General features: G+C 50.8%; 9 protein-coding genes across 9 annotated transcripts; 4 read left to right on the plus strand and 5 right to left on the minus strand.

Moving 5' to 3' along the window:
* Nucleotides 1-397: 397 nt before the first annotated feature.
* Nucleotides 398-6,672, minus strand: FSUBG_9261 (polyketide synthase; the record flags this gene model as incomplete). The annotated part of the gene is made up of 4 exons (XM_036687755.1): nt 398-2,503; nt 2,563-5,994; nt 6,050-6,335; nt 6,386-6,672. The coding sequence occupies 4 exons, from the start codon at nt 6,670-6,672 to the stop codon at nt 398-400; spliced, it is 6,111 nt and encodes a 2,036-aa protein (XP_036535210.1).
* A 740-nt stretch (nt 6,673-7,412) lies between these two features.
* Nucleotides 7,413-9,001, minus strand: FSUBG_9262 (FAD-dependent monooxygenase; the record flags this gene model as incomplete). The annotated part of the gene is made up of 3 exons (XM_036687756.1): nt 7,413-8,326; nt 8,380-8,645; nt 8,700-9,001. The coding sequence occupies 3 exons, from the start codon at nt 8,999-9,001 to the stop codon at nt 7,413-7,415; spliced, it is 1,482 nt and encodes a 493-aa protein (XP_036535211.1).
* A 397-nt stretch (nt 9,002-9,398) lies between these two features.
* Nucleotides 9,399-10,854, plus strand: FSUBG_9263 (bikaverin cluster-O-methyltransferase; the record flags this gene model as incomplete). Its single annotated transcript, XM_036687757.1, has 3 exons — nt 9,399-9,716; nt 9,768-10,280; nt 10,333-10,854. The coding sequence occupies 3 exons, from the start codon at nt 9,399-9,401 to the stop codon at nt 10,852-10,854; spliced, it is 1,353 nt and encodes a 450-aa protein (XP_036535212.1).
* Nucleotides 10,855-11,598: 744 nt separating this feature from the next.
* On the plus strand, nt 11,599-12,579 carry FSUBG_9264 (NMRA-like transcription factor; the record flags this gene model as incomplete). The annotated part of the gene is made up of 1 exon (XM_036687758.1): nt 11,599-12,579. The coding sequence occupies one exon, from the start codon at nt 11,599-11,601 to the stop codon at nt 12,577-12,579; it is 981 nt and encodes a 326-aa protein (XP_036535213.1).
* A 192-nt stretch (nt 12,580-12,771) lies between these two features.
* On the minus strand, nt 12,772-15,134 carry FSUBG_9265 (bikaverin cluster-transcription factor; the record flags this gene model as incomplete). The annotated part of the gene is made up of 3 exons (XM_036687759.1): nt 12,772-14,616; nt 14,672-14,811; nt 14,870-15,134. 3 exons carry the CDS (start codon nt 15,132-15,134, stop codon nt 12,772-12,774), a joined length of 2,250 nt encoding a protein of 749 aa, XP_036535214.1.
* Nucleotides 15,135-15,677: 543 nt separating this feature from the next.
* On the plus strand, nt 15,678-17,536 carry FSUBG_9266 (major facilitator superfamily transporter; the record flags this gene model as incomplete). The annotated part of the gene is made up of 5 exons (XM_036687760.1): nt 15,678-16,016; nt 16,081-16,482; nt 16,615-16,732; nt 16,833-17,087; nt 17,193-17,536. The coding sequence occupies 5 exons, from the start codon at nt 15,678-15,680 to the stop codon at nt 17,534-17,536; spliced, it is 1,458 nt and encodes a 485-aa protein (XP_036535215.1).
* A 922-nt stretch (nt 17,537-18,458) lies between these two features.
* On the plus strand, nt 18,459-19,874 carry FSUBG_9267 (uncharacterized protein; the record flags this gene model as incomplete). Its single annotated transcript, XM_036687761.1, has 1 exon — nt 18,459-19,874. The coding sequence occupies one exon, from the start codon at nt 18,459-18,461 to the stop codon at nt 19,872-19,874; it is 1,416 nt and encodes a 471-aa protein (XP_036535216.1).
* Nucleotides 19,875-20,152: 278 nt separating this feature from the next.
* On the minus strand, nt 20,153-21,455 carry FSUBG_9268 (endopeptidase K; the record flags this gene model as incomplete). The annotated part of the gene is made up of 2 exons (XM_036687762.1): nt 20,153-21,103; nt 21,159-21,455. 2 exons carry the CDS (start codon nt 21,453-21,455, stop codon nt 20,153-20,155), a joined length of 1,248 nt encoding a protein of 415 aa, XP_036535217.1.
* Nucleotides 21,456-22,206: 751 nt separating this feature from the next.
* FSUBG_9269 (dimethylaniline monooxygenase) lies at nt 22,207-24,124 on the minus strand (the record flags this gene model as incomplete). The annotated part of the gene is made up of 4 exons (XM_036687763.1): nt 22,207-23,011; nt 23,070-23,890; nt 23,949-24,022; nt 24,085-24,124. 4 exons carry the CDS (start codon nt 24,122-24,124, stop codon nt 22,207-22,209), a joined length of 1,740 nt encoding a protein of 579 aa, XP_036535218.1.
* Between the last annotated feature and the right edge of the window lie 502 nt (nt 24,125-24,626).

Below are 24,626 nucleotides of genomic sequence, written 5' to 3' on the forward strand. Positions count from 1 at the left end.
AGCTCGCGGTTCAGTGCCAGATTTGTCAGCATGTACAAAGTAGTACTTATACATGTATGCCTATTGGGTGTCTGTTGGGCTGTGCCACATCATTGCTTGAGATTGGCGTGGACTTGAGAGCACGACGAAGAAGATCTATACCGATAACGTCTACAGCTTCGCACGACAGCGCCCTGTCATAGCTGAGGCGGCCGATCGTTACTTATTTGATACCGTTCTAGGTGTAATCTCGGGGTCAATCGTCCAATATCCAGCTCATTGAGGAAGGGCTATGGGATGAGATTTGTACTCAGGGGCGTACTTCTAATACGAACAAATTCAGGATTAAAAGAAAGGGAACATAGTGAGGAAAAATAAAAGTATCTAATTACAGGTCAAAGGCCGTGCAAGGTGCTTGTCAATTTACCCCCATCGCGTCCCGGATCTTCGCACAGAGAGCAGACGCAATTGGCTCCCTCATCATAGTAAAGTGGTTGGCATTCTCAATCGCCATTGTGCTGATGTTTCCAGCACCAATAAACTCATCCCAACCATTCGGCCCAAAGTCCTCCCTGTTATTCAAGAGCCAGTTCATACCCCGAGGATCATCTGCCTGTGCCTCGGGACGGGGATCATCAGGGTTCTTGCACACGCCGTCGGCAGCCCAGATGATGGTCGTCTTGGGTGCCATGCCACGCTCGAATGGCTCAGGAACATACCTATCCAAAGCCTCGATGAAGACACAGAAGTGCTGGAAGAGCCAATCTGGCGGCGCCTGGGCTTCCTCGCCCATCTCGAAAGCACCAAAGATACCCGACTTTTCGAGGAAGTCGTACATACGCTTTGGCAGCTTACCGAGACCGACGGGGTTGGGGGAGTCAATCAGGATGAGACTCTCGACAACCTCTCCCTCTGACACAAGCTGTCGAGCGGCATCGAATGCTGATACTCCTCCTGCTGACCAACCGGCAAGATGGTAAGGGCCTGAAGGCTGGCGACGACGCACTTCGTTCAGGTAGGAGCCTGTGATGTCCTGGAGAGCACAGTTGAACTCATGCGGCTTGGTGAGGTAAGGGCTGTTGAGTCCAATGACTCTCATGTCAGGCGAGATGGACGGGAGAGTGACATAAGAAGTTGCTGAGCCAGCACCGTCGGGGAACAAGAAGAGTGTTCGGGAACAGTGCTTGGTGCCCTGCAAGATCGTAGAGGTTGAGCGAGGGATTTCAGCCACGACAGGCTTGACCTCTTCAACCACATCATCACCGTGATCACTGGGGGATGTTGAAGCAGCGCTAGACGCAGAACTTTCTGCCTCAGAGTTAGAACTAGAGAAGTCTTGGTCGTTGGCTCCAAGGAAGGACTTGAGGTCCTGAACTGTTGTGAACTCGTAGAACTGCGCTGCTGGAATGTCCAAGTCGAGTTCCTCTCGGAAGTTGCCCAGAATTGTCAGTGACATGAGTGAATCGACACCCAAGTCAGCCAAGAGTGTAGAGTCAGTGAGCTGAGATATGTCGACGCCGATCTCATCGGCAATGATCTCGAGAGCCTTCTGAACAAGACCAGAACTAGACGCTACGGGTGACTCTGTAGGCTCGGGAGGCGATATCGTGCCAACACTATGGTTGGCGGTGGACGGGGGAGTGAGAACGACATGCTTAACGGGCTCGGGAGCAGCGTGCTTAACAGCACCATGCTTGGCCTTCGCACCAGACGGCTTTGGAAGAAGCATCTCTAGTACCTTACGCGCGACCTTCTTGAAAGTAACACCACCACAGATGCCGATGATCCTACCATCACGGAGAACATGGACATCGCCACTGTAAGTCGAATCATCCGACCCGACAGCCTGCATCTTGACGTACGTCTGATACTGCACATCACACTGATAAGGCTCAACCAAGCGTAGAGTCCGCCAGCCATGGTTGATGTAGACGTGATCATCAAGATCCAAGCTATCACTGCAGTTCATGATGAAGCCAGTGATGTGACCCAGACTGTCGCAGCAGTATGGGTTGAGCGCAAAGGTGTCCTTGCCAGAGGGCATCAAGACCTTGCCGGTTCCTTCGAGGCCTTCACTGTCGAACCAAACCTGCTCGATGCCTTGGAACGCAGATCCGTATTGAACTGAGTTGGAGAAGATCTTGTACAAGAGACCACGACGCATCATATGGGCAGAACCATCACCAGCACCTTTGATAAGCTGCGTGATACCTCGCTGTATGAGGTACGCGTGACTCTGCCAGCTTTCGCGGTGGGTGCTCGGGTTCTCGACCGCTACATCACAGACTGCGTGGAGAGTAGTCTGCTTTCCGCTTGCATTGACACTGAAGATGCGAACTGAACCGTGCATGGAAGTCCAATCTATATCGAGCGATGCCCGGAACAGCTGGGGGCCAGTCTCTCCAACGATGAGAGCCTTTTCGACAGCCATGTTGTTGATGGAAGGTAGGTTAGTCTGTGTATCGAGGCCACGGTTCTCGATGAGGTGCTTGGCGAGGGTGAATGCGATGTCGGCGAAGAGAGTCTATAAATCCCAATGTCAGTAATGGAATGCAACCGAAGTACGGAAGAAATGGGACTAACCGAAGGTGCCATAGTCAAATTGTTGACACGATGGTTTTGCGCAATGGTCAAGAGAGACGGGTCATGCATATCAGACTCAACCGTGATAGAGCTTCTCTTGTCCCCATGAACCTGCTCAATGATATTATGCACAGAATCACTGAGCCTCAGTGCCCTCGTCTGCACAACTGCACCGACTTGAGCGGTCTCAACAGGAACGTCACCCTTGGTAAGGCACCAGCTGTACTTGTACTGCATCCAGTAGTTCGCAAGCTGCCAGCGATACTTGGGAAGCTGAAGGACATTGCGAGAAGAAGCAAAGTCACGATGATACTCATCCCAGTTGACAGAAAAGCCAGCAAGGTGCAGAGCGCAAAGGGAATCCGCAAGGGTCTTGAAGTGGTCCTCCTTGCGACGCAGAGAAGCAAGACATCGGAAGTCTTGGCCGATGATCGACTTGACCATTCGCGTGAGGATGGGGTGGGCTCCAATTTCTATGCACATGCCGCTTCGGTCCATGGTGCCTTGTGCCTCAGCCATCTCGATAGCACCGAGGAAGTTGACCGTCTCACGGCAGTGACGTTTGATGTATTGGGGACCAAGAGTGTCACCAGTGAGTAGCTTGCACAGAAGAGGCGAGACGATAGGAAGCTTAGGCTCGTGAAACTCGACCTGAGAAGCCAGTTCTTCGAGATCATCGAGAATGGGATCGACCTGAGATGAGTGGAAGGCAAACGGAATCTCCAGCTTATGAAGCTTGTAGCCAGCCTGTGTCAACTTTGCGCAAAGAGACTCGATGTCCGTATTGGGACCGCTGAGGACAGTATCTTCGGTACCGTTGACACAAGCAATCTCAACCTTCAAGTCAGATGAGATGTGCTGCCTCAGGTCATCAGCCGCAGCTTTGATAGCGACCATTCCGTGGGTATAGGCAGTGCACTTCTTATCCAGAAGTGCTGCTCTGTGTCCACAGAGGAAGATGGCATCGTTGACGCTGAGAACACCTGCGATCTGGAGAGCAGCATACTCACCCAGACTGTGGCCAATGACGTACTGGGGAGTGATACCAAGGCTGTTCCAGAAACGCGCGAGTGCAATCTGGATGATACAGGTTCCGAGCTGCACAACAACAGCAGAGAGATCCTCAACGGGGGTCGTGCCGTGAATGAGTGGAAGCACAGATGGAAGACCCTGAAGAGTTGCGATAGAGTCAAGTTGGTGAATGTCAGATCGGAAGGACGAAAAGCTCTTGTAGTACCCATTGGCCATGGCAGTCTCCTGCGCTCCCTGTCCAGTGAACAGGAACCCGACCTTGGGTGACACTGCGGGAATGCCCTTGACCTGTCCAGCGGCGGCGGCAGCCTTGAGGAGAGACTTTCTCAAATCGTCAAGACCATTTGTGACGAACGCAACACGCCGACTGTGATGCACACGTCGAGCAGTAGTCGTGTACGAGAGCTGAGAAAGAAGCTCACCCTCCGGAGCCCAAGAGTTGGCAATGAAAGCCTCAAGAGCCTTCAGATTCTCCTCCAAAGCCTTTGTAGACCGTGCTGAAACAGCTACCACATGCTCTGTTCGAGCGTCGCCATCTTGATGTTGTCGAGCTGGATGAACAGCGGGGCCATCCTCAAGCAGCAGAGAAGTGTTGCCTCCAGCAGCAGAGAAGTTATTTACCAACACTCTGCGCTTCCCACCGTCAGGCCGAGTCCAATCTACACTATCCTTCAGTGCAATGCGCACACCACGATGATCCAGGTCCTTGGGGAAACCCTGGTTGATCTTGGTCTTGATGCCGCAGTGTGGAGGAATCGTGTTCTTCTGCATCATGAGCAGCACCTTTATGATGGCAAGGACTCCAGACGCTGATTCAGCGTGTCCGACGTTGGCTTTGACTGAGCCTAGATATAAGCTCTTGTCTCGTGGGCGGCTGTGATCGAAGGCGAATGAGTTGAGAACTGAGCGCATCTCGACTGCATCGCCGGCTTGAGTTCCTGTGCCGTGCATCTCGACGTAGCTGACATCGTGAGGGTGAAGGCCAGTCTCGTTGAGGAGCTTCTTGAAGAGATACTCTTGAGCGTCTGCGAGAGGTCGGGTGATGGAAACGGACTCTGCTGAGTGGTTGGTGTGAGCTCCCAGGATGACTCCAAAGATAGGATCACTGTCTGCGATGGCATCTGGAAGGCGCTTAAGGATGAGGGTGCCGATTCCATCAGCTCGGCAGTAACCGTCTGCTCCGTCATCGAAGGCCTTGCAGTTGCCTGTACGAGAAAGGAAGTGCCCTCGATCGAGGCCTGCAAAGTTATCCGGGTTCGTCATGACGTTCGTCCCACCAGCAATCGCAGTATCACAGTCCCGATTCTTCAACGACGTAATCGCAAGATTTATAGCAGCGAGACTGGAAGAGCAAGCAGTGTCAACAGCGATACTTGGGCCCGTGAACTTGAAAAAGTAGTTGACCCTGCCAGGGATAAATGCACGGTTCGCTCCAGGAATGTAATAAGTATCAACATCCTGCGAGGAGTTGACCTCACCCCAATCGTTACTCGTAGTACCGTAATAAACGCCGACACGGTTTCGCTGGGTTGAGGGAGTTCGGTCAGGTACTACTCCAGCCATCTCGAGAGCTTCGTAGGCTGTGAGGAGGGCAAGTCGCTGTGCTGGATCGGTCTGCATGGCTTCCTTGGGCGACATGTGGAAGAACTGAGTGTCGAAGTAGCCTGCTGACTTTAACCAACAGCCATACTGGACTTGGCTGGTGTTCTTGCGCTGGCCAGTGGGGTCGTAGTGATCGCGAGCGAAGCGCTCTTCTGGGACTGGTTTGTGGACGTCGAGTCCGCGGATTAGAAGATCCCAGAATTCATCGAGGTTGTCAGCTTCGGGGAATCGTCCGCTGAAGCCGATGATCGCAATCTTGTTCTCGTCGCCGGGAGCAACGTGAGGCTGTGTACGATCTTTGGTCAGGCTCTCCAGGGTTGGTCCAATACGTGTTGTGGTTCCTCGCTTGGCCAGCCAGTCAGAAAGACTACAAACAGTGGTTTGCGCATTGATCGGTATCAAGGTAGCCTCGGTACCAGAAATGGTTTCAAGTAGAGCGTCAGTTACGAGGTCCATGCGGATTTGCTGAGAAAGAGCGCTGCTCAAAACTTCAGTGAGGAGGGCTCCCAAAGACAACTGATCTAAACAAGCTCCTGAGGCGCATGAGATAATGGGGATGAGCATCTTGTTCTCAAGGAATTCAACGTCTTCGAGGATTGACTCGAGGGCATCTTCGAGGCTGGCGTCGGAGTATGCTGAAGAGTTATGGTAGGGACCATAGATGGGAGCCGGATACAACCTCTTCCCAGAGAAAGCATCGCTAGCCTTCAGTGACTCAAGAATAGATGGGGGACCGCTGATTGTTGTGAAACCAGGACCGACGGCGCTGATGTAGGGGCGTGTGCTAGATGTAAGATTCTGAGACCAGAGTAAGTTTCACTCGAATTGGAAATGCTGGAGCTCCCAAACTTACCTTGTCCTTGGAGAATTCTTGTAAAGCTTTTGACACAAGCTCTTCCTGATTCGATGACAGAATCATAGACCAACTTGAAGGTGTCGAGTACCCAAGGTTCTCGGCTCTTCTGCGAACGTGCATGCCAAGTCGGAAAGCGACAGTAGCAGCCTCGACGCCCAGTCTTAAGATATCGAAAACATCTTTGGCGCAGCTGACAGCTGCTGCTGCAATGCTGCCGGTACAAATACCGAGGAGAAGAGATGGAGATGCCGATGGATGTTGTTTATCCGAACGGGCCAAATAGCTTGCATCTCGTCAGTAAAACTTGGACTTTTGCGTTCTCATCTGACTTACTCAATATAGTATCCGATCTCATTAATGCAAACAAAAGCACTATCCAGCGCCGCATGAGGTTCGCTCCTCCGAACGCCCTCCAAAAGCAAACTCAAACTCTCAGCTTCGGGAATCGATTTCCTCTCCAAAGACGAGAGCGAAACAATCTCGCGTCGCACGGCCAAAAACGCCTCGCCAAGAAAAGAAGTCAAAAGCGCGTTATCTTTCACGCGTACAAGAGCTTGCAGTTTATCAAGAACGGGAGTGCTCTGATCGCCAAAGACATACACATCTGCTGAGGACGCCATCGTGAAGAATGAATGGCAAAAGAATCGCTGTTGAAAGCAGTAACAAAATGTGTAATATTCGTTGTCTTGGCTATTTTCTTGCCAAGATGCGTCTGGCTTATACTGCAGTGGTTTGAAACGTACATGATCCTTTTTGGTAATTCGTAAGGGCCTGGTTGATGGGCTAGTCAGTGTTGGGTCCGCGCTTTTGCGAAAATGTCCGTAGTGGCTTGCATGGGTGGGCCAGGGTCAGTATAGCGGCTAGTTGCGCCACGCAGGATCAGATCAGAGATGAAGCTCCGAAGAGGTCCGAATTCTTATCTGGCAGGGAGAGCTGAAACGGGCAAGGTAGCTTAGTAGGTGCCGTGAACCGAGGACGAATGGAGGCAAGTGAAGGATCAAGGAGTTGATGGGCTAATGTCTGAAAGCCAACTGGGCATAGACATGGGTGGTGACTCGAATCTCGGCAGTTGTATAGACTTTATTAGTGTATTGATCTGATACTCTGTGATTCTATGACCAAGAGCTGGATCTAATCTAGGTACATGAAGCAGAATTCCATGACTGAGCCGGACAACAGTGTCCAAGTCCTCAACGGATTATGTAGCTGAGATTGTAACTCAACCGGTTATGTAGACTTCAACGAGTTAGATGCTTCTGCTAGATGATCATCATTTCTCTCCTGCACTAAATGAGCAAGTAGTCTAATGAGCAACAGTTATCTTGAAATTGATATCAAGCAATACTACCGAAACACTATTCTAAGAACCAACCTCAACGACCCCAGTCGCTGCCTGCACCGGGTTCCGAAGTCCCACGAACTCATTCCGCTGCTCAGTCTCCTTCATACTCGCAACCTTCGTACTCTTCTTCTCCTCCGCCTCCTTAACCTCCTTTGCCACCTTCTGACGTCTCGCCATCTCCCCCCTCGCTTCATCAACAGCCTTGTTATAAAGATGTCCTCTAGCCGTAAGCTCAACATCCTCCAGATACGGCGCAGCAGAAAGTGCCATAAACGCACGCAAAAGCCAGTCTTGGTTACTCAGCTTCAACATGTCCTTGACAAGAGTAGTTGCAGGTCCAGGCGTGCATAACAGCGCCTTGCCAACCATTTGAGATCTCTCCAGGGCTGTAGTAGCGGGCTGTGCGCGCTCTTGAGCATAGCTCGCGAGTATGGACTTGACTGCCTCACTAGACAGCTTCTCGCCAGGTTGAAGCGCCTTTCGCACTGCCATGAGCTTGTTGACCAAGACTGCGCAAGACTCTATGGCTTGGTTGGCGCCTTGTCCACCAGCCGGTGTGGTCTTACAAGCTGCATCGCCAACAATAACAGCGCGGTCGGTGTGCCATCCCTTCGCAACACCCTCTTCAACGCCAATCTTGACTGCTACTACACGGTTCTTGTAGATCTCTCCAAACTTGAGCTTTGGAGTGACTTGCGTATGAGCAACGCTTAGGCAGAGAGCCTCGGCTTCAGCTTCAGTGTATCGTGGGGCCTGAGACAGCGGGACGTTCTGGTTTAGGTTTTCAAAGACGAACCAGAACACAATGCCGTCTTTACCTGTGAAGCCGATGACTGTTTGGCTCTCTCGGTAGACGGCGAAGCGTTCGCCTGGGGCGATGCCTTGGGTGGGAGCTGACATTCCATAGACAGTGGAGCAGGCAACGCTGATGTCTGGGCATCAGTCAGTGGAAAACTCCCAAGAGACAGGTAGATTCAGAACTCACAGTCATCTGCAGTCAATGGCTCAGGCAGCTTTGAGTCGATGTGTGTGCGGATAGCGCTTCGCACGCCATCGGCACCAACCACGATGTCTGCCGTAAGAGCCAAGCCATCAGTCGTTTTTACAGTGACATGGTCATCACTTTCTTCAATTGAGGCAACGCGCGCTGAAGTCCTGACACATTCTGTGCGCTGAATGTGACGAACCATGATGGGCAACAGCTTGCGACGTTCAATGAACGCAACGGGATATCCGATCCTGGCATGTACCCTATTAGCCAACAGAACAGCAAATATGAACAGAATTCAATTCAATTATACTCACTTGTCGCGATATTGGCCCATCGCGTCAGAGTCATTCATCAAGTTCCCCTCGCTGTCATACGAGAACCACTTCTCAAGCGGAATAGTAGCATTCTCGATATCCTCCACGAGACCGAGCTGATCAAGGATACGCAGTCCATTTGGCTGCAGACCAATACCAGCGCCTCGATCGGACTCCAGAGTATCGCGCCCCTCGAGGAGGAAATAGCTGATGCCGAGTTTCTCAAACATCAGCGCGAGAGTGACTCCAGCGATTCCTCCTCCAGCGATGATGACCTCATAATGCTGCTTTGGTTCAGCCATGGCGATAATGAGATGGAGTAGAATATTGTTAGAATTGCAATCGCCTCGGTTTACGAGCTTTCAGAATGGATAGAGTGTCCTTTAGGGTGATGTTGTTTATTTGAGTAGGCAGTGCCTCACTAGTGTTGCTTATGCATAAGCCGGCCGAAGATATCCGAATTTTAAAAGTCGCCTCATCCACGCATGGTGAAACACGCATAGATCGGAGGACTTCGGACTTCCTAAACAGGTAGGACACTGAACCATCGCAGCTCTCTACCAATACAGTTGTATTCGAATGGCACCACTTTATAGACCTGATAAGCCTCTATGATTTCCATCTTCTCAGCTTCATCTCATCAACAGCAATTCAACATTATCTTCCTTGTCTTGACATTTACCAATTTCATCGTCCAACATGGTTTCAAACGGCATTTCTAACGGTACCAATGGTACTAACGGCACTACTACCAATGGCGTCAATGGGCATGCTGCTCCGTCACCCCTGGAGGTCTTGGTCCAAGATCTCAACAAGAACGCCACCACGTTGAACGGGTACCTCCGCGCCAACAAACTCCCCGAGCCTAGCTTCGAGCGGGATGCACCCATCATCAACTTATCTCCTGATGCTCCGGAAGAAGCGCAAGTTGCTAAGGAGAAGATTCTTGATAGTGCGTTGCAAATCTTCCAGCTTGTCTCTGGCCCTGGCGAGTATTTGCAAAATGTCATCACAGGTGTGAGTACTTCCCGATATACATCCTCTGTAACTTTGAATGACCTTGTGTAGTATCATTACATGGAAATCCTCCGATGGATGAGCCATTTCAAGATCTTCGAGCTTGTTCCCTTGGAGGGCAAGATCTCATACACAGAGCTGGCCTCCAAGGCTGGTGTAGCTGAACTACGACTCAAGACTCTCGCCCGCATGGGCATGACGAACCATCTCTTTGCCGAGCCTGAGCCCGGCTTCATCGCACACTCAGCCACCTCAGCTGCTTTGCTTACCAACACCAGATTCTCTGATCAGAGAGTCTGGATGACAAGCATCATTGCTCCAGTCATTGCATCTATGGTCACTGCGCACGAGAGATGGCCTGACAGTACAGCTCCCAACAAGGCAGCTTTCAATGCTGCGTTCAACACTGATCTTCGCATGTATGAGTACATTGCCAAGCAGCCTGATATGTACAAGCTCTTTGGTCGTGTCATGGATGCCATTGCGACTAGCCCCAAGAGTGACTTGAAGCATCTCGTTAGTGGCTTTGACTGGGCTGGGCTTGGCAAGGCCAATGTTGTCGATGTAAGTCTCCCCCGCGCCTATCACACTACATTTACTAACGTATTTCGTGAAGATTGGAGGCAACATCGGACACAGCTGCGTTAAGCTCGCCGAGGCCTTCCCCGATCTCACCTTCATCATCCAAGACATCCCCCACGTCGTCGAAGAAGGCGCCAAAGTCATCAAGGAGAACAACGAAGCCAGCATCGCCAACCGCATCCAATTCCAAGAATACGACTTCTTCCAGAAGCAACCAGTCGTCGGCGCCGACATCTATCTCTTGCGCCAGATCTTCCACAACTGGGACTTTGAGAACTCTGTCAAGATCCTCAAGAACACGGTTGAGTCTATGGGTCAGAACTCTCACGTTTTGATCATGGACTTTGTGGTGCCCGAGCCTGGCACTGTCTCGTCAGTGAATGAACGTGTTCTGCGATCTCGTGATGTGGGCATGATGCAGCTATTTAATTCGCTTGAGCGAGACCTTGAGGGCTGGAAAGCCATTTTGGAGGCGGTGGACTCGAGACTCAAGATTAATGCTGTCAATACGCCTTATGGTAGCTTCATGTCGGTGATTGACGTTGTTCTAGGGTAGGGGGTTATTAGATTTGGCGGTACAGCTTTAGTTATTTGATCAAAATTAGAAATACGATATAAATTGATCCAATTCATTCCATTACTCCTCGCTTTTTTCTGCTTATCTATGCTGCGAAATTTGCATCTGATTGTCGCGAGCATCAATCTGCACTGACAACGGGAATTCAACCGGGCCAACACGCCAGAGCTTCTGTACGTCTCAACTCGGCCAAAAAGAATCGCGCTATCCTAGTACCTGTCGTGTGCATTAGTATCTGTGCACTAAAAACCTTGAGTTTATTATCATCTGAACTTGTTTGACTCGCCAGATTGGCAGATGATTGCAGGAACTGACGCTTGGTGACAATCAGGGATTACCATGTTCAGTCGCTCGGATCGCCAAGACGAAGTATTGCCGAATCTGGACATGACACATTCCAGGGATTTACTCAAGCGAACCAATCGCGGGTCGTGCTTATGCGATTATGCGAGATGGCGAGACTCCACACCCTCGTTCTCGGGCGGGTTATCCGAGACCTGAGCGACGCAACGATCGCTGAGGATGACGCTGAAGTTCGGAAATGTCAGCAATTCCAGGCGGACATCTTCGGACCTTGGATGTGAGTACATAAACGCTGATACGTCAACACACTTTGCTTCACCCAAACAAGCTTCAGCTGTCCTACCATCCATTTCTACTGTGTACCACCTTGACTGACACCCTCCCTCTATCCCTGCTTATCTTACTGTCTTACTTACTACCATGCCATCTCCACATTTCTCCAAAGTCCTCGTCTTTGGTGCCACCGGCGAAGTTGGCTCCGCCGTCGCACTCGAAGCCCACGCTCTCGGCGCCCACGTCTCCATCGCCCTGCGCGACACAACCAAGCACAACGAGTGGATATCCCCCTCCCAAGAACACGCCGCAGACCTGCAGCGCGTCAGTGCCGACCTAACCGATCTCGACTCCGTCAAGCGGGCCGTGCATGACACAGGCGCCCAGGCAGCCTTCATCTACGCCGTGCGCTCCAAGGACACGTTGCGTGGTGCCATTACCGCCCTGCGCGACGCTGGCATCCAGTACGTCGTGTTCCTCTCGACGAGTCAGGTCAGGACCGCGGGCACCACCAAGGGTGACATCCGATCTATCAAGCCTGACCACTTCATCCCGTGGCAGCATGCGCAGGTTGAGATTGCGCTCGAGGAGCTCGAGGTGCCACATGCAGCGGTACGGGCCGGGTTCTTTGCGAGCAACCCTCTGAGAATTTACCTTGATCGATCTTCGGAGCCTAAACAAGTCAATTTGCTAGCTCCGGAAGTGCCGCACGATCCCATCGATCCCAAGGATATTGGGCGTGCGGCTGCTGCCGTGCTAGTCAACCCGCGCCTGTACGCGAGTGGCTACCAGGGACAGCCCAAGAAGGATGTTGTGTATCTAAGCGGACCGGCATTGCTCTCACAGACTGAGCAGTGGGAGATCATCAACCGAGAACTCGTCGCTGCTGGCAAGCCTGAGGTCAAGGTCAATCACATCACAGTCGAGCAGTACCTTGAGAATCTGGCCAAGCTCCATGTTCCTGATGTTGTAGCCAAGTCTCTTGCCAAGTCTATGGTGGAGACGAGGGCACTGTATGCTCCCGAGGACTATGAGAAGTCGCGGGGTAATGTTGAGCTCTTGACGGGCCGTAAGGCTACAGCGTTTGATGAGTTTGTCAAGAGAGAGATACCAAGATACTTCGATTAGGTTCAGACGGCACGACCATTGCATGTATTTCAACATAGAGATGTCATCTCTATCTCATATAGAATAGCACTTGCACTCAACTAATAGACACCTCATTTATGCTTCTATTCTGCAGTAGCCTTTCTATGGAGGAATTGTTATTTGTATATTAACCCCGAGAAACCTAACCCTGGTCTCCACCAGATGATCTGATCAACTAAATCTCGGTAGCCCAAGATCAAACCCCGCCAGGGATGAAGCCCCCTGTTCAGCATCTACCCACGGCCATTCCGGGATCATATCCATAAAAGGGCCTAGAGTTTCGGTACCAAGCACCCTCTGTAGAGCATCCGACTGGCCACTCCTATCAAGCGGCACTGCTGCCAACCCAGGCAACGACGCATCAGACGCCGGAATGGAAGATGGTGTCTGCTGCAACGGCCCATACCAGTTATCAGAGTACGCGGGTGTTGGATACTGCGAGAAAAGCCCCGGCGAAGGAGAGTACAGAACTGGATCTCGCCTCTGAACCTTGCGGCCCGCGTTGGACGACCGCCCAGGAGTAGTTTGCTGCATCTCTTTCACGTAGCGAGCTTTGGCCATGAGCCTTTTTATGGGTCTCCATAAAGCAAGGCGAGTCTCATCCTGTCTGCTCTCATCGACCTTCCATCCCTCATATACTGTCGTCACGCAGTCCCATGCCTGCTCACATTGCAGTGATTGGGGCCGAGCGCATAGCTCAGAGAGAACAAATGCCATGGCGCCCCATTGGATATGAGTCTTTGAGTACCATGTGAACTGTATGATCTCTTTGCTTGTGAGAAGCATGCCCGATACTTCTAGTATCTTGATTGAAGTTTGGAAGAGCTCATCGCGTACTTTGTTCTCTAGCTGGCCTGCGGTGTTGGGAGTGGGAGGGAATTGGTTGTTTGTGTTTCTGCCATCAACATCCTTTTCTCGTGACACTACTGAGTACTGCGTAATAAGCCAGAACCGTCCAAGGATGATTTGTGCCACGGCTGAAGATAGGAGCTGGAATGGGACGGTCGTATCGCAGATGGGTAGATATTTATCCCGCAACCGACTTTCCAATTCTTGAGCCAGAGTCTTGGGAGAATCAGAGGTGTCATCTACCCTTGGGGTAGCTCCATCGTCTGATGCTTTGTTCTGCTTGTGCCTCATGCGGCCCAGCTTCAGACCTGTCTGTATAGCCTCACACCTGACCAAAGTGAGCGTCATATCAGTCGCATGGTCCCATCTTTCAGCTGGAGGCTCTACCATCTCAGGTGACAAGTCAACATCATTGATGTGCAGTGGAGGTTTGGTATCTGTAATAAAGCCCTGCGCGATAGGCTCATTGCAGTGATACTCTGATGAGCGACTATCAATGATGCAGATCTGCCACCACAAACGGCGGCGCAGCTCAGTCTCGAAGGGCTTTAATCCGAAAATAGTGCCATCGCGATGGAGACCCATGGTCCTTGCGATATGAAATACCAGCGATGTGAGTGCCCATGCCGCACGCGAGTCGTCTTCATTTGGAAGAGCAGACAAGAAGAGCACTGCGGCTTGCAACATGGTCATACTCTGGGTGCTGAGAAGGTTGCCCTGAGCTAGAGCTTGTTCAACTGCAAACCGATATCTTTCCAAGGCAGCCTCACGAGTCTCGTCCAGAATATTGAGACATTGCTCTGGGTTGAGACTGATGACCGCTGAGTAATGAATAGTGAACAGCAAGGTCTCGGTATGTTTGTCTACTGTGCCAAGAGAAGCGATGGCATCCCAGTAGATTCTTGTCAAAGTCGGCATGTGAAATATGCGGACCAGCGGCGCGACATTCTCACTGAATGCGGCAAAGAGCGTGACAGCTTGTTGCAATGAGGGATGGTAGTGATAGAGTGGTGAGGCAATTGCGCGGTAGCCAAAAATTGCGGCATTGAGTCCCAGTTGGGGAGATGATGGTGAAGTAGCGGCGGTGGTGGCGGATGAAGAGATTGAAGGCTCGTAGCCAGCATCTTCACTAGCAGGCTCAAAAAGAAGATCACGCAGCTCCTCGACCTAAGGATAATGTCAGTCGTGAGAAAGGATATCAAAGAATAATGGCGATACATACCTCATTTGATAAAGTGACCCATAATGCGTTGTTCACATAGTAGCTCTTTGACTCATCGACCTTGAGACGACTAAAGTCTTGCTCAAATGAATGCCCGTCACTGTCTTGCGCAGTCTGTGGGGTATCCTGGTTCTCTCTGGCTATGTAATAGTTAGCTACAATATGTAGTGAATGAGTGCAAGGCTGTCTTTCACTTACCAGCAGCACCAAACTGTCCAATGATGCTCTCTAGGCGGGATAAACGCTCAGATAGTTGGGGCGCAAGGCTGCGTTTCGGCCGCTTGGGTGCTCTGCCTCGACCGGGAGGATAAATACAATTGACTTCAGATCTGATGCAATTAGAGCATCGGGGGAATTGGCGGTCGCATTTGACTCTGCGTTGGCGACAGTGGATGCAGGTCCGCACTTGGACGTGCGATTGAGCCAAACCTGGCATGGAGAGATTGCCCAAAGTAGGGTCCATCGCGCTGTGACTGACGAGAGCTGTCAAAGTGATTACCCTGGAGGATCTGGGAGTTGCGTGTCTGTCTTGTCAATCTGAATTACAGACTACACAGACGTTGAGAGTGGCCGCGTAGAACGTCGCAGAGGACTCAAGATCGGGCGAACGAGACAGCGGACAATTGTGCGAGACGATGCCCCGCAGATGGACTCTAGTGCTGCTATTGGCCCGGCAGTCGCATAAGTTATGCGAGGCGCGCGAGTGAGCGAGAAAGCGAAAACACTGACGAAATTGGCCATTACGAGCATCCAGAAAAAACACATGAGACTAGCGCTGAGAGAAAACATGATAAAGGCCTGTAAAGAAATCCGCAAAAGGATTCTCTCCCACAGAAACTCACTGATACAAGTCACTGATACAAGGAGTACTTTTGCCTTATCTCGCCGCCTCACACACAGTACAGTGCATGCTCTGATCTAGACGTGCATCCCATACCCATACCCCGCCAAATCACGGCGAGACAGACATACAGGCTCCACTGAATGATCTGACAGCGCAGAAAAAATGAACCAAGAAGAGTCCAACATGGGTAAGGAGGAGGAAAAACAAGCTCCATCAGGCGACGTGGTCGACTTTGAGGGCGACGCCGACACCCTCAACCCGCAGAACTGGCCCATGGGGAAAAAGGTGTGTACGACAGCCCTGTGGGCCCTGACGACGTGCTGGATCACCTTCGCCTCCGCCATCTACTCGGCCGGCACAGCAGAGATTAGCCAGGAGTTCCATGTGTCGTACGAGGTAGCCAATGCGGGCACCAGTCTGCTCATTTTCGGCTTCGCTCTGGGACCCATGCTCTGGGCGCCTCTCTGTGAGGTCTACGGCCGGAAATGGCCTGCTCTCGCTGTAAGAACCCCATTACTGCTGTCACCGTTACAGTACAGCACCCCGCTAACTTGTAGTTCCCTAGCCCTACTTCATTAGCGCTGCCTTCGCCTTCGGCACTGCGACCGCCAAGGATATCCAGACAATCCTAATAACAAGGTTCTTTGCTGGCGTCTTCGGCAGCTCCCCCATCTCCATCACAGGCGGTTCCATAGTCGACATCTGGACCCCACGCCAGCGGGGCACACCAATGGTCTGCTACGGCATCACCATCGCTGCGGCGCCGACCCTGGGGCCTATCATCGGCGGCGCCTTTATCGCGAGCGGCTGCGGCTGGCGCTGGACTGAGTACCTGACCGGCATCGTCATGATGGTCCAGTTCGTCCTAGACGCCTTCTGGCTAGACGAGAGCCATGCTGACGTGCTTCTCACCCGGAAAGCAAGCCGCCTCCGTCGGTCTACGGGGAATTTCAGTCTCCACGCTAAGGTATGTGAGATCTTCCATCCCATCCCTCCCGGGGCCAAGCACGCACCATACAGTAATCTTGCCGCTTATGGTGCGGGTGCGCTGCCTCTTCCGTGGCTGATATCTTGGCTGAAACAATACAAAAAAATACAGTGGGAGGAGACTAGCCCAACGTTCAAGAGTCTACTGAGTACCTACCTTGTCCGACCGTTTCAGATGCTTCTGGATCCAATCTGCCTCCTGCTTACGATCTATACCTCTTTCGTCTATGGTAAGCGCTACAAATATCCCCAGCCAAAATTCAACGTTACCTGCTGTAGTATTATTATTACCTTCCCAAACACTGCTGACTCATGGGGACTTTTTTCTAGCCATCCTTTACGCGAGCTTGGAGAGTTTTGCCCTGGAATACGGCCGGTTCCGAGGATGGGGCCCTGTAGTGAGCCAGCTTCCCTTTCTGTCGCTCTTAATTGGGTGTCTGTTTGCCGCGGCGGCCAACATCTTCAACAACATCTATTACGGAAAGAAGCTCGTCGCCAACCACTTCAAGCCTGTTCCTGAAGCGAGACTTCCACCAATGATGGTGGGCGGCTTCGCCTTCTCTGCAGGTCTTTTCCTTTTTGGCTGTAAGTCGCCATATTTTCATTCTCGCTAGCGGAACCGCCCCGAACCTACATAGAATTGTGGAGATCTCTTGCATAGACGACTGACCCGTTATTCTCATCCTTCAGGGACCTCGGTCGAGCACGTCTCTAGCCCATGGCCATCCATTATTGGCGTCTTCCTTACAGGGGTTGGCTTCACCACCATCTTCCAGTCGTCCCTCCAGTATCTCGTCGATACTTTCACCCGCTACAGTGCTAGCGCTATTGCGGCTAACACTTTTGTCCGATCCATGGCTGCAGGTGCTTTCCCTCTCTTTGTCTGGCCCATGTATGAAAAGATCGGCATCGATTGGGGGAGCACTATCTTTGCCTGCATTAGCGTGCTTCTGCTGCCAGCTCCATTCCTCTTTTTCAAATGGGGTTATCGGATCAGGGCCCGTGGTGAATTCAGCAAGCTCTCGACCTATTAAGGCTGTTTAGGTTAGATAAGTAGCCCTGTCATGGCTGTTTTGATCCAACATGCATATTCCAATCGCGGAACCGAGGACATGGTGAGCTGATATCTCGGGCGTTGTCTATTTCGTCATTTATGAGACACCAACATGCATGAAATGGTCATGGATACGGGTTCAACAGGTGTCACCAATATTCAACGCCACTCACTACCTGAGACCTCAGTTCTTTCAGTACCCTTCTTGAGAGATAAACAACATCACCAGATTGAGTTAGCATAGATCCCTAGTAAATACCACTTAATAATACTCCCTCTACCCATCGGCAAACCTTCTCTCCAACGTGATGCTACCGTACCATGACGCTGACTCGCTGCCAAACACGTGCTCCCCGATGATAACATATCGCATTACGTGTTCTGATCCTGAATACGATATACCCTGTTTATCGTACTTTCAACCGCACTGACCAACCTGCCATCTCAAGCCTAGCCGAAACCTTATACGCCCAGATTGGTTGCATCCAGTATAAGCAGAAGCTGAAGCTGCATATTCGCGGCGTGTCAGCAATCAAACCGAACGCTCAGCAAGAAAAACCACTCAGCAACTGCGGCATGGATGCTGACTAGTGGCGCAGTGGTGAGATACGCAAGGCGACGGCAACTCGGCAGTGGAAAGGATGACCCCCCAGCTCTGTTACGCTGCCTGGGCGGATGTAATCTGATTATAAGACTCTCAAGCCTTAGTTGGGGCCAATGTCCCGATTCATCTGATCTGCTGCCTCGGTACAGTATCGAGTCAGCCAAACTGCACTGGCTCCCCAATCCCAACGCCTTGGCAAAATACCTTGACTCTCACCAAGGACATACACACCCGTATCTCTACTGCCCAGTCACTAGGTCAACCCTGTCTACTCATCCCCCAGACCAAAAAAAACACCATGCCTCCATATAACTTCCCCTCTGTGCGAGCTTCATGTGATCGCTGTCGATTCCACAAGCTCAAATGCATCGTCAATGCAGAAGACAAATCCGTCCAGCAAAAGTGCGCCCGCTGTATCAGGGCAAAGGTTGAGTGCGTGTATAGCCAACGAGCCCGCCCAAAGCGCCAGAAGAACCTCGAGTCAGAGGGCAGCTCTGGTGAAGGCGAAATGGGGCCTATGACTCCACCAACTGGTTCTGGCGAAGAAGTGAGCTTTGACTCATCTTATACAGCTTCACCAGATATTTGGGCCATGCTCAACACTCCGGACTTTGGAGTCGGACTGGATGAGTCGACTTTGACATTTGGCAGCTTCGCACAGACACCGTCAGGCGTAGCATCTGCGAGCGCCAGTGGGCTGCATGTTGGTTCCATGCTCGACGTAGTACCGAACCAGATTCTTGGTAACGGACTTGTCACGGAGCCCACTACACCCAAATTCGAACAAAACACCGCCTTAGATTCATCTGCGAGAATCGCGCCCTTCATGCACGATTGTACGCAGTCCCAAACCAACGGGGCCATCGACATCGATGGGGCCTCGCCAATCACTCGATTATCAAATCTCATGGCCGATATTTACCGGACATTGGCTATCCTCACGGGCACTTCACATGCCAACAAATATCCCAGCTACAATTTTTGCGAATATCCTATTGGTACCGTCTTGCATCTTGCTCGGACTCTGGTAGAAATCATTCCTCAAGTCACAAGCTCATTTCACACCGCCTCAGCATTTACCCAAGACATAACTGGAGTATCAAGACGCGACTCGATATCCTCAGTTTCTCCATACAGCAGCTACAGCTACTATGCAGATCTCCAATCCATCACACCCCCATCATCTACAGCATCCCACAGCCTCAAAGACTCCATGGACGCACCCACAAAAATGCTCGCAATGAGCTGCTACTCCTCCCTGCGCCGCCTATACTGCCTAGTTCTGACTCATTTTGAAACCTACCTGAGGATGACACTCCCCGCCTTCACCAGCGAACTTCTGTCGCACAATGCAGCGGGGGTCAAGACGCTGCAGCTCGGTGAGCTGCCTCTTACGGACGAGGTGTGCAGCAGGATTGGCACGGCGGTCAAGTTGATGCTGGATGCTCTCCGCTCCGCGGAGGATATGCTCGGCCTTTCTGATTATGCGAGCACTACGCGAAGATGCCGGAAAGCGGATCCATGCGGATGTCCGTTCTCGGCAGGGTCGACGGAGAGGGGTCAGGATGTAACGCCGTTGGCGTATGAGGAGCTTTCAGAGGTATTTAAAGACAGTGCTATGATGGGGTATCAAGGTACGCACATGGATAATTTAGCGAGTAAAGTCGAGTCTGTTAAGACAATGTTGAAGGATAGAATAGACCTCCGTATCTGAGTTCTTTAGACTTCATATACATAGATCATTTTGTTATTTTTAACCTATGTCCTTACTCTTTGTATATTCTAAGTATCTGGTAGTAACTCAATAAAGAAGTGTAAAGCTAAGTATACGAGGGCCCAGAACGCCCAAAGGCCCTCAATCTTATACACATTACATCTTGGAGACGAATAAGTACTTGCCTCGGAGCTCGACGATCTGTCTTCACAAGAGCCGTAACATAAACGAAGTACTTGTTATTACTGTTTCGCATATAACCCTCATCGCCAACCCTTCTATTTACTATTTGCCACCACCATTATAGGCGACACGCTGAGGACTATCAAAAGCGTATTAACACCACTGGTATCAGCAGCACTAATTATGCTCTTTGTCACGGCGGTAGATCCCCGAATTCCTTCCTTCGCCATGAAATACGCTGCGAGGCCAGCAACATGCGGCGCAGCCATACTTGTGCCTGACTTGTAGACGCTGCCAGAGTCGCTCAGATGCCCAGCACTAAGTATATCGCTACCAGGCGCAAATACATCTACCACCTTGCCATAATTTGACCACAATGTGCGATGACTGGCAGAATCAATAGCGCCGACAGTAATGGCCGATGGAGCGGAAGCAGGTGAGCAGTTGGCGGCATCACTCCCATCATTGCCAGCTGCCACCACGATAGTGATCCCGAGATCAGTGGCAGCCTTGACAGCATCATTGCCGATCTTGGTATAGGGGCCGCCTAGGGATGCGTTGATTATGCTCTTCTTGGTGATGCCGCGGGACCTGGTGTGATTGACAGCCCACTGGAGGCCCTGAAGAATATTAGACATGGTGCCAACACCGTCCTTATCGATGACCTTGACAGCATACATGGTGCAACCTTTAGCTACACCATAGGTCTTGCCACCCACAATGCCAGCAACGTGTGTCCCGTGGCCATACTCGTCTGTATTGGGGGAGCCGGCAACGAAGTTGGCTCCCCACACAGCATGACCCCCAAGCTCTTTGTGTGTGGTTCGGATGCCTGAGTCGAGAATATAAACAGTTGAGCCAGAGCCAGCCGTCGCATCGTAATTGTAGCGAGCGTCTACACCCTTCTCAGAATAGAGCTGTGAGATACGAGCAAGACCCCAAGGAGCAGATGCCTGGCTAGTTGATCCGCGTTTCGTGATCGGGCTGGAGCTGGGCGCTGCAACAGCAGAGACGTTCACAATGGTATCCTGCTCTATGTATTCTACCTAGATTCTTATATTGACAACTAGCTCACATGGGTCTAAGGTCAGAACGACTTACCAGATCAGAGTCAATGACTTCCTGGAGGTCAGAGTAGGGAATCTCAGCGACATAGCCTTTGAATCCATCAAGGTCGATATTTTCCACAATACCCTCCTTTCCCTTACTTTTAGCCTTCTTATGAATGGCCTCTTCATGCTTCTTCTTGCTACTAGAGGAAGCCTTTGATTTGTATTTGATGATGTAATTATTTTGAGCGACAAGTTCGGGTTCGACATTGGCGTTCTGCACTTTTACCTGGGCAAGGGTGAACCCAACAAGTTCGGCAAGAAGGAACAAAGAGATAACAGGCTTCATGATTATAGTTTTTAAAGAGGTTGAGGAAGAAGTAGAGGAGTAAGGGTATATGCTGCGTTGTGTGTTGTGGCGCTTCTGATCCTCAAAAGGGCATTGCAGCGATCCTTTTATAGTATCTACGTCCCCTACTCAATTAGAATACTTCCCTATTATAGCTAAGTGCTAAATCTACAGAGGCCAGGCACAGCAGTCTTGGTAATCTAGATTGTGAGAATAGCAGTATCTTACCGAAAACAGCATTTAGGTTTGCGCCCCAATACCTTCACCTAGATCTACGGCCAACGGCTTTTCTGGACCTTTGGCATGCTGTGAGGCTAGACATGTTTCTAAGCCATGATCTACAACCTTTAAAACCAAACCGGATTTCTGGTACTGTTAGTGGCTGATAAACAAGGTTTGAATTCCAGCTGCCTGGGGTGCTGGCTTATCAAAGCCAACACCATTGGCCATGAAATGTAGATCACCAAGTCCAGTTCCTGATTTTGATCTTCAGCCCTAAATCCAGGCCCAGGAGCTAGGGGCGAAATTCCTACTCAAGAAGTCCAATCAGAATCAGGGACCGTTCCATCGTGTTGCTATGAGGATCATGTTGATTCTCACGGTATTGTAACTATGTAGAGGAGAAGCGGATGTTGTAATTCTGTGTGGAAGCTCTTCTATAGTAAGGACTCTGGCATCAGTATTTGCGTCAATAACCTAACTGTTATATGAGGCTATGCACACTTCGCTGTGAGTCAACCCCAGTCTTGGTCTAAACGACCTTCTTCCCTTCATGGCTGCGCCTTTTCTCCGCCCACTCTCGATTGATCCCCTTGTAATCCTGTATTGTATATCCTGAGAATACCTCCTGTGTTACACTCTGCTTTCTGCGACTGCAGACACCAAGATCCCTAAGTAACATATCTGCGTACGGGACAGTATCATACACAAACTCAGGATACCACGCTGAGAATCCACAAGGGTAGCGCAATCTACCGTAGCAGCTTGATAGTGCTGTCTCCTTGTAGACTCTGTCCTTGTCGATGTCGATCATGTTGTTGAGATAGGCGTATGCCCAGAGAGCTTGCGTTTCTGCAATGATGATATTGGCCGTACTGTGGACCATCTTGATGAAGACAATGGAATTGTCAGATCGCGATGTTGGACCCGGCGGTGCCATGCCGCGGTATAAGCGATATGGTGAGACCTTTTGCTTGTAAGGTATGACATTCTTGGGTGGGTGAGTGAGGTATGGGAACTTTTGAAGGATTTCACTTTCGGCTTGTTTGTCAAGATGGGTCCAGAAGGCTTGCTCCTCACTGCTCATGCTCTCAGTTGGAATGCCAAGGCTCGCTTCGATTCCGTCAGGTTTGTATTGGATGTTTGGGGAGAGCTTCCAGCCGGTAATAGCTATGAGAGCATCTGTTTGGGAACTTGTACCGTCGGCAAAGTTGATCGTTCCGTTTTTAGAGAGATGCGAGATATCTTTCTTGATGATTGTGACCTGTCCCGAGGTTACATAGTCGTGAATGTTGCCAGGGTAGTTAAGGACGCCAACTCGAGCAGACCAGAATAAACTACGTGCATCAAAGTCAGTACGTGTATCGAAACAACTCTGACGAGATAAACACAAACCTCTCATAAGGCTCTAGCTGAGAAATAGCTTCATTCTTCCTGTACCCGTTAAAGTTGACGGTATCCATCCGGATCTTCTCCCAAAGACGATGCACCATTGTCCGACCAAGCCATGTCCCGTGTAAGAAGCGACGGACCCACGAGTAACCGTCGTACTCCCCCCAAACGCAAGGACTGAACCATGTAAATAATCTCATAGTTGCGACATGTTCCAGCTGCAGGGTGAAAGGACCCATCTTAACCCAGGGCGGTGACATCCAAACACCACCGCCACCAGATTCGCGAATGACCCAAGTCACCTTCTTACCACGAGAAGCCATGAGCTGTACAGCATCGTAGCCCGTCTTTGACGCTCCAACAATGGTGACGGACTTGACGTTAGGATCTGAGGCTACCTCGTGTGCCTCAAACTTGAGTTGGCCGTGGTTGAGGACGGGCTTGCCGAAGGACTCACGACCTGGATATGACACAGGATTCGGGGTTGATGCAAGGCCAGTGCACATGATGAGTTTCTCGCAGCGATATAAAACTGGGACGGGCTTTGCGGCTGCGTCCTCGCCGAGGAGCCCCCAGCCGCCTTTGTCTAGCTTTTCGATGGTGCGGATGTTGACATTGAAGCGAATACGACGAAAGATGTCGAACTTGACTGCAAAGTTGGTCATGTACCTGTAGAGAACAAGACCGGGGATATGCTCCCCTTCCTTGACACCATAGCTATCATCAAGAGGGAAGTCGGTGAACTCATAGGTCCCTCGTAGATTGTTGGTCTTTAGGCCATCGTAGCAATTCTCTTCAGCCCAGACTCCACCCAGACCGGATCTCTGTTGGTGAAGTATTAGCTGCGTTCCCGTGACATCATCCCAAGCACTTAGAGTATACCTTTTCGAGAAGCAGGATATCGGCTTCAGGATCTAATTCCAAGTACGTCTTTGCTGCAGCAAGTCCGCCGACGCCTATTTGTAGTTAGATGCAAGGCCTTGTACCTAGTCGGAATCGTCTCCTGTGGCATACTCACCAGTTCCGATGATGATGACGGATGCTCTGTGTGACTTCATCCTGATGTTATTATCCCAGATGCATTTACTGTGAACTTATTGTCGGTTCTGCCGGAACATAGCGTGAATAGTTCTATTGATTATAGATGACTTATATAAAGAACTTTTGACTGTCACCTGAACCACTTTGTCCCTACAGAACTGCAGCAACTCACCCCGCGATGGACCCTTACCCCAGATAATGAAACGTGGGGATTGAGATAAGGTGGAGCATTTTCGGTTATCGTGCCTGAGCATTGCGTACCCATTCTCGATGATTGTAGTCTTCGTATTTATCCAGAATACTTTGCGATGTTCTAGGTTAGCCGGGAAATGGTGGGAGAGCTAAAGTGGGGTGATCCCACGCGGGACACTTGAGAGTGGTACGCGCTTCTAAAGTGGTACAGTACCTACGCAGTAAAGTGGTACGTGATAAGTGGGTATTGTAGATAGGCTCGGACAGAGAGTGGCACACTATCCCTATTAGCATGGTACAACGCCGAAACTACATATTTATTATCAA

Source organism: Fusarium subglutinans (assembly GCF_013396075.1).
Source record: "Fusarium subglutinans strain NRRL 66333 chromosome Unknown NRRL66333_c0000140, whole genome shotgun sequence".
In the NCBI taxonomy this organism is placed as follows: domain Eukaryota; kingdom Fungi; phylum Ascomycota; class Sordariomycetes; order Hypocreales; family Nectriaceae; genus Fusarium; species Fusarium subglutinans.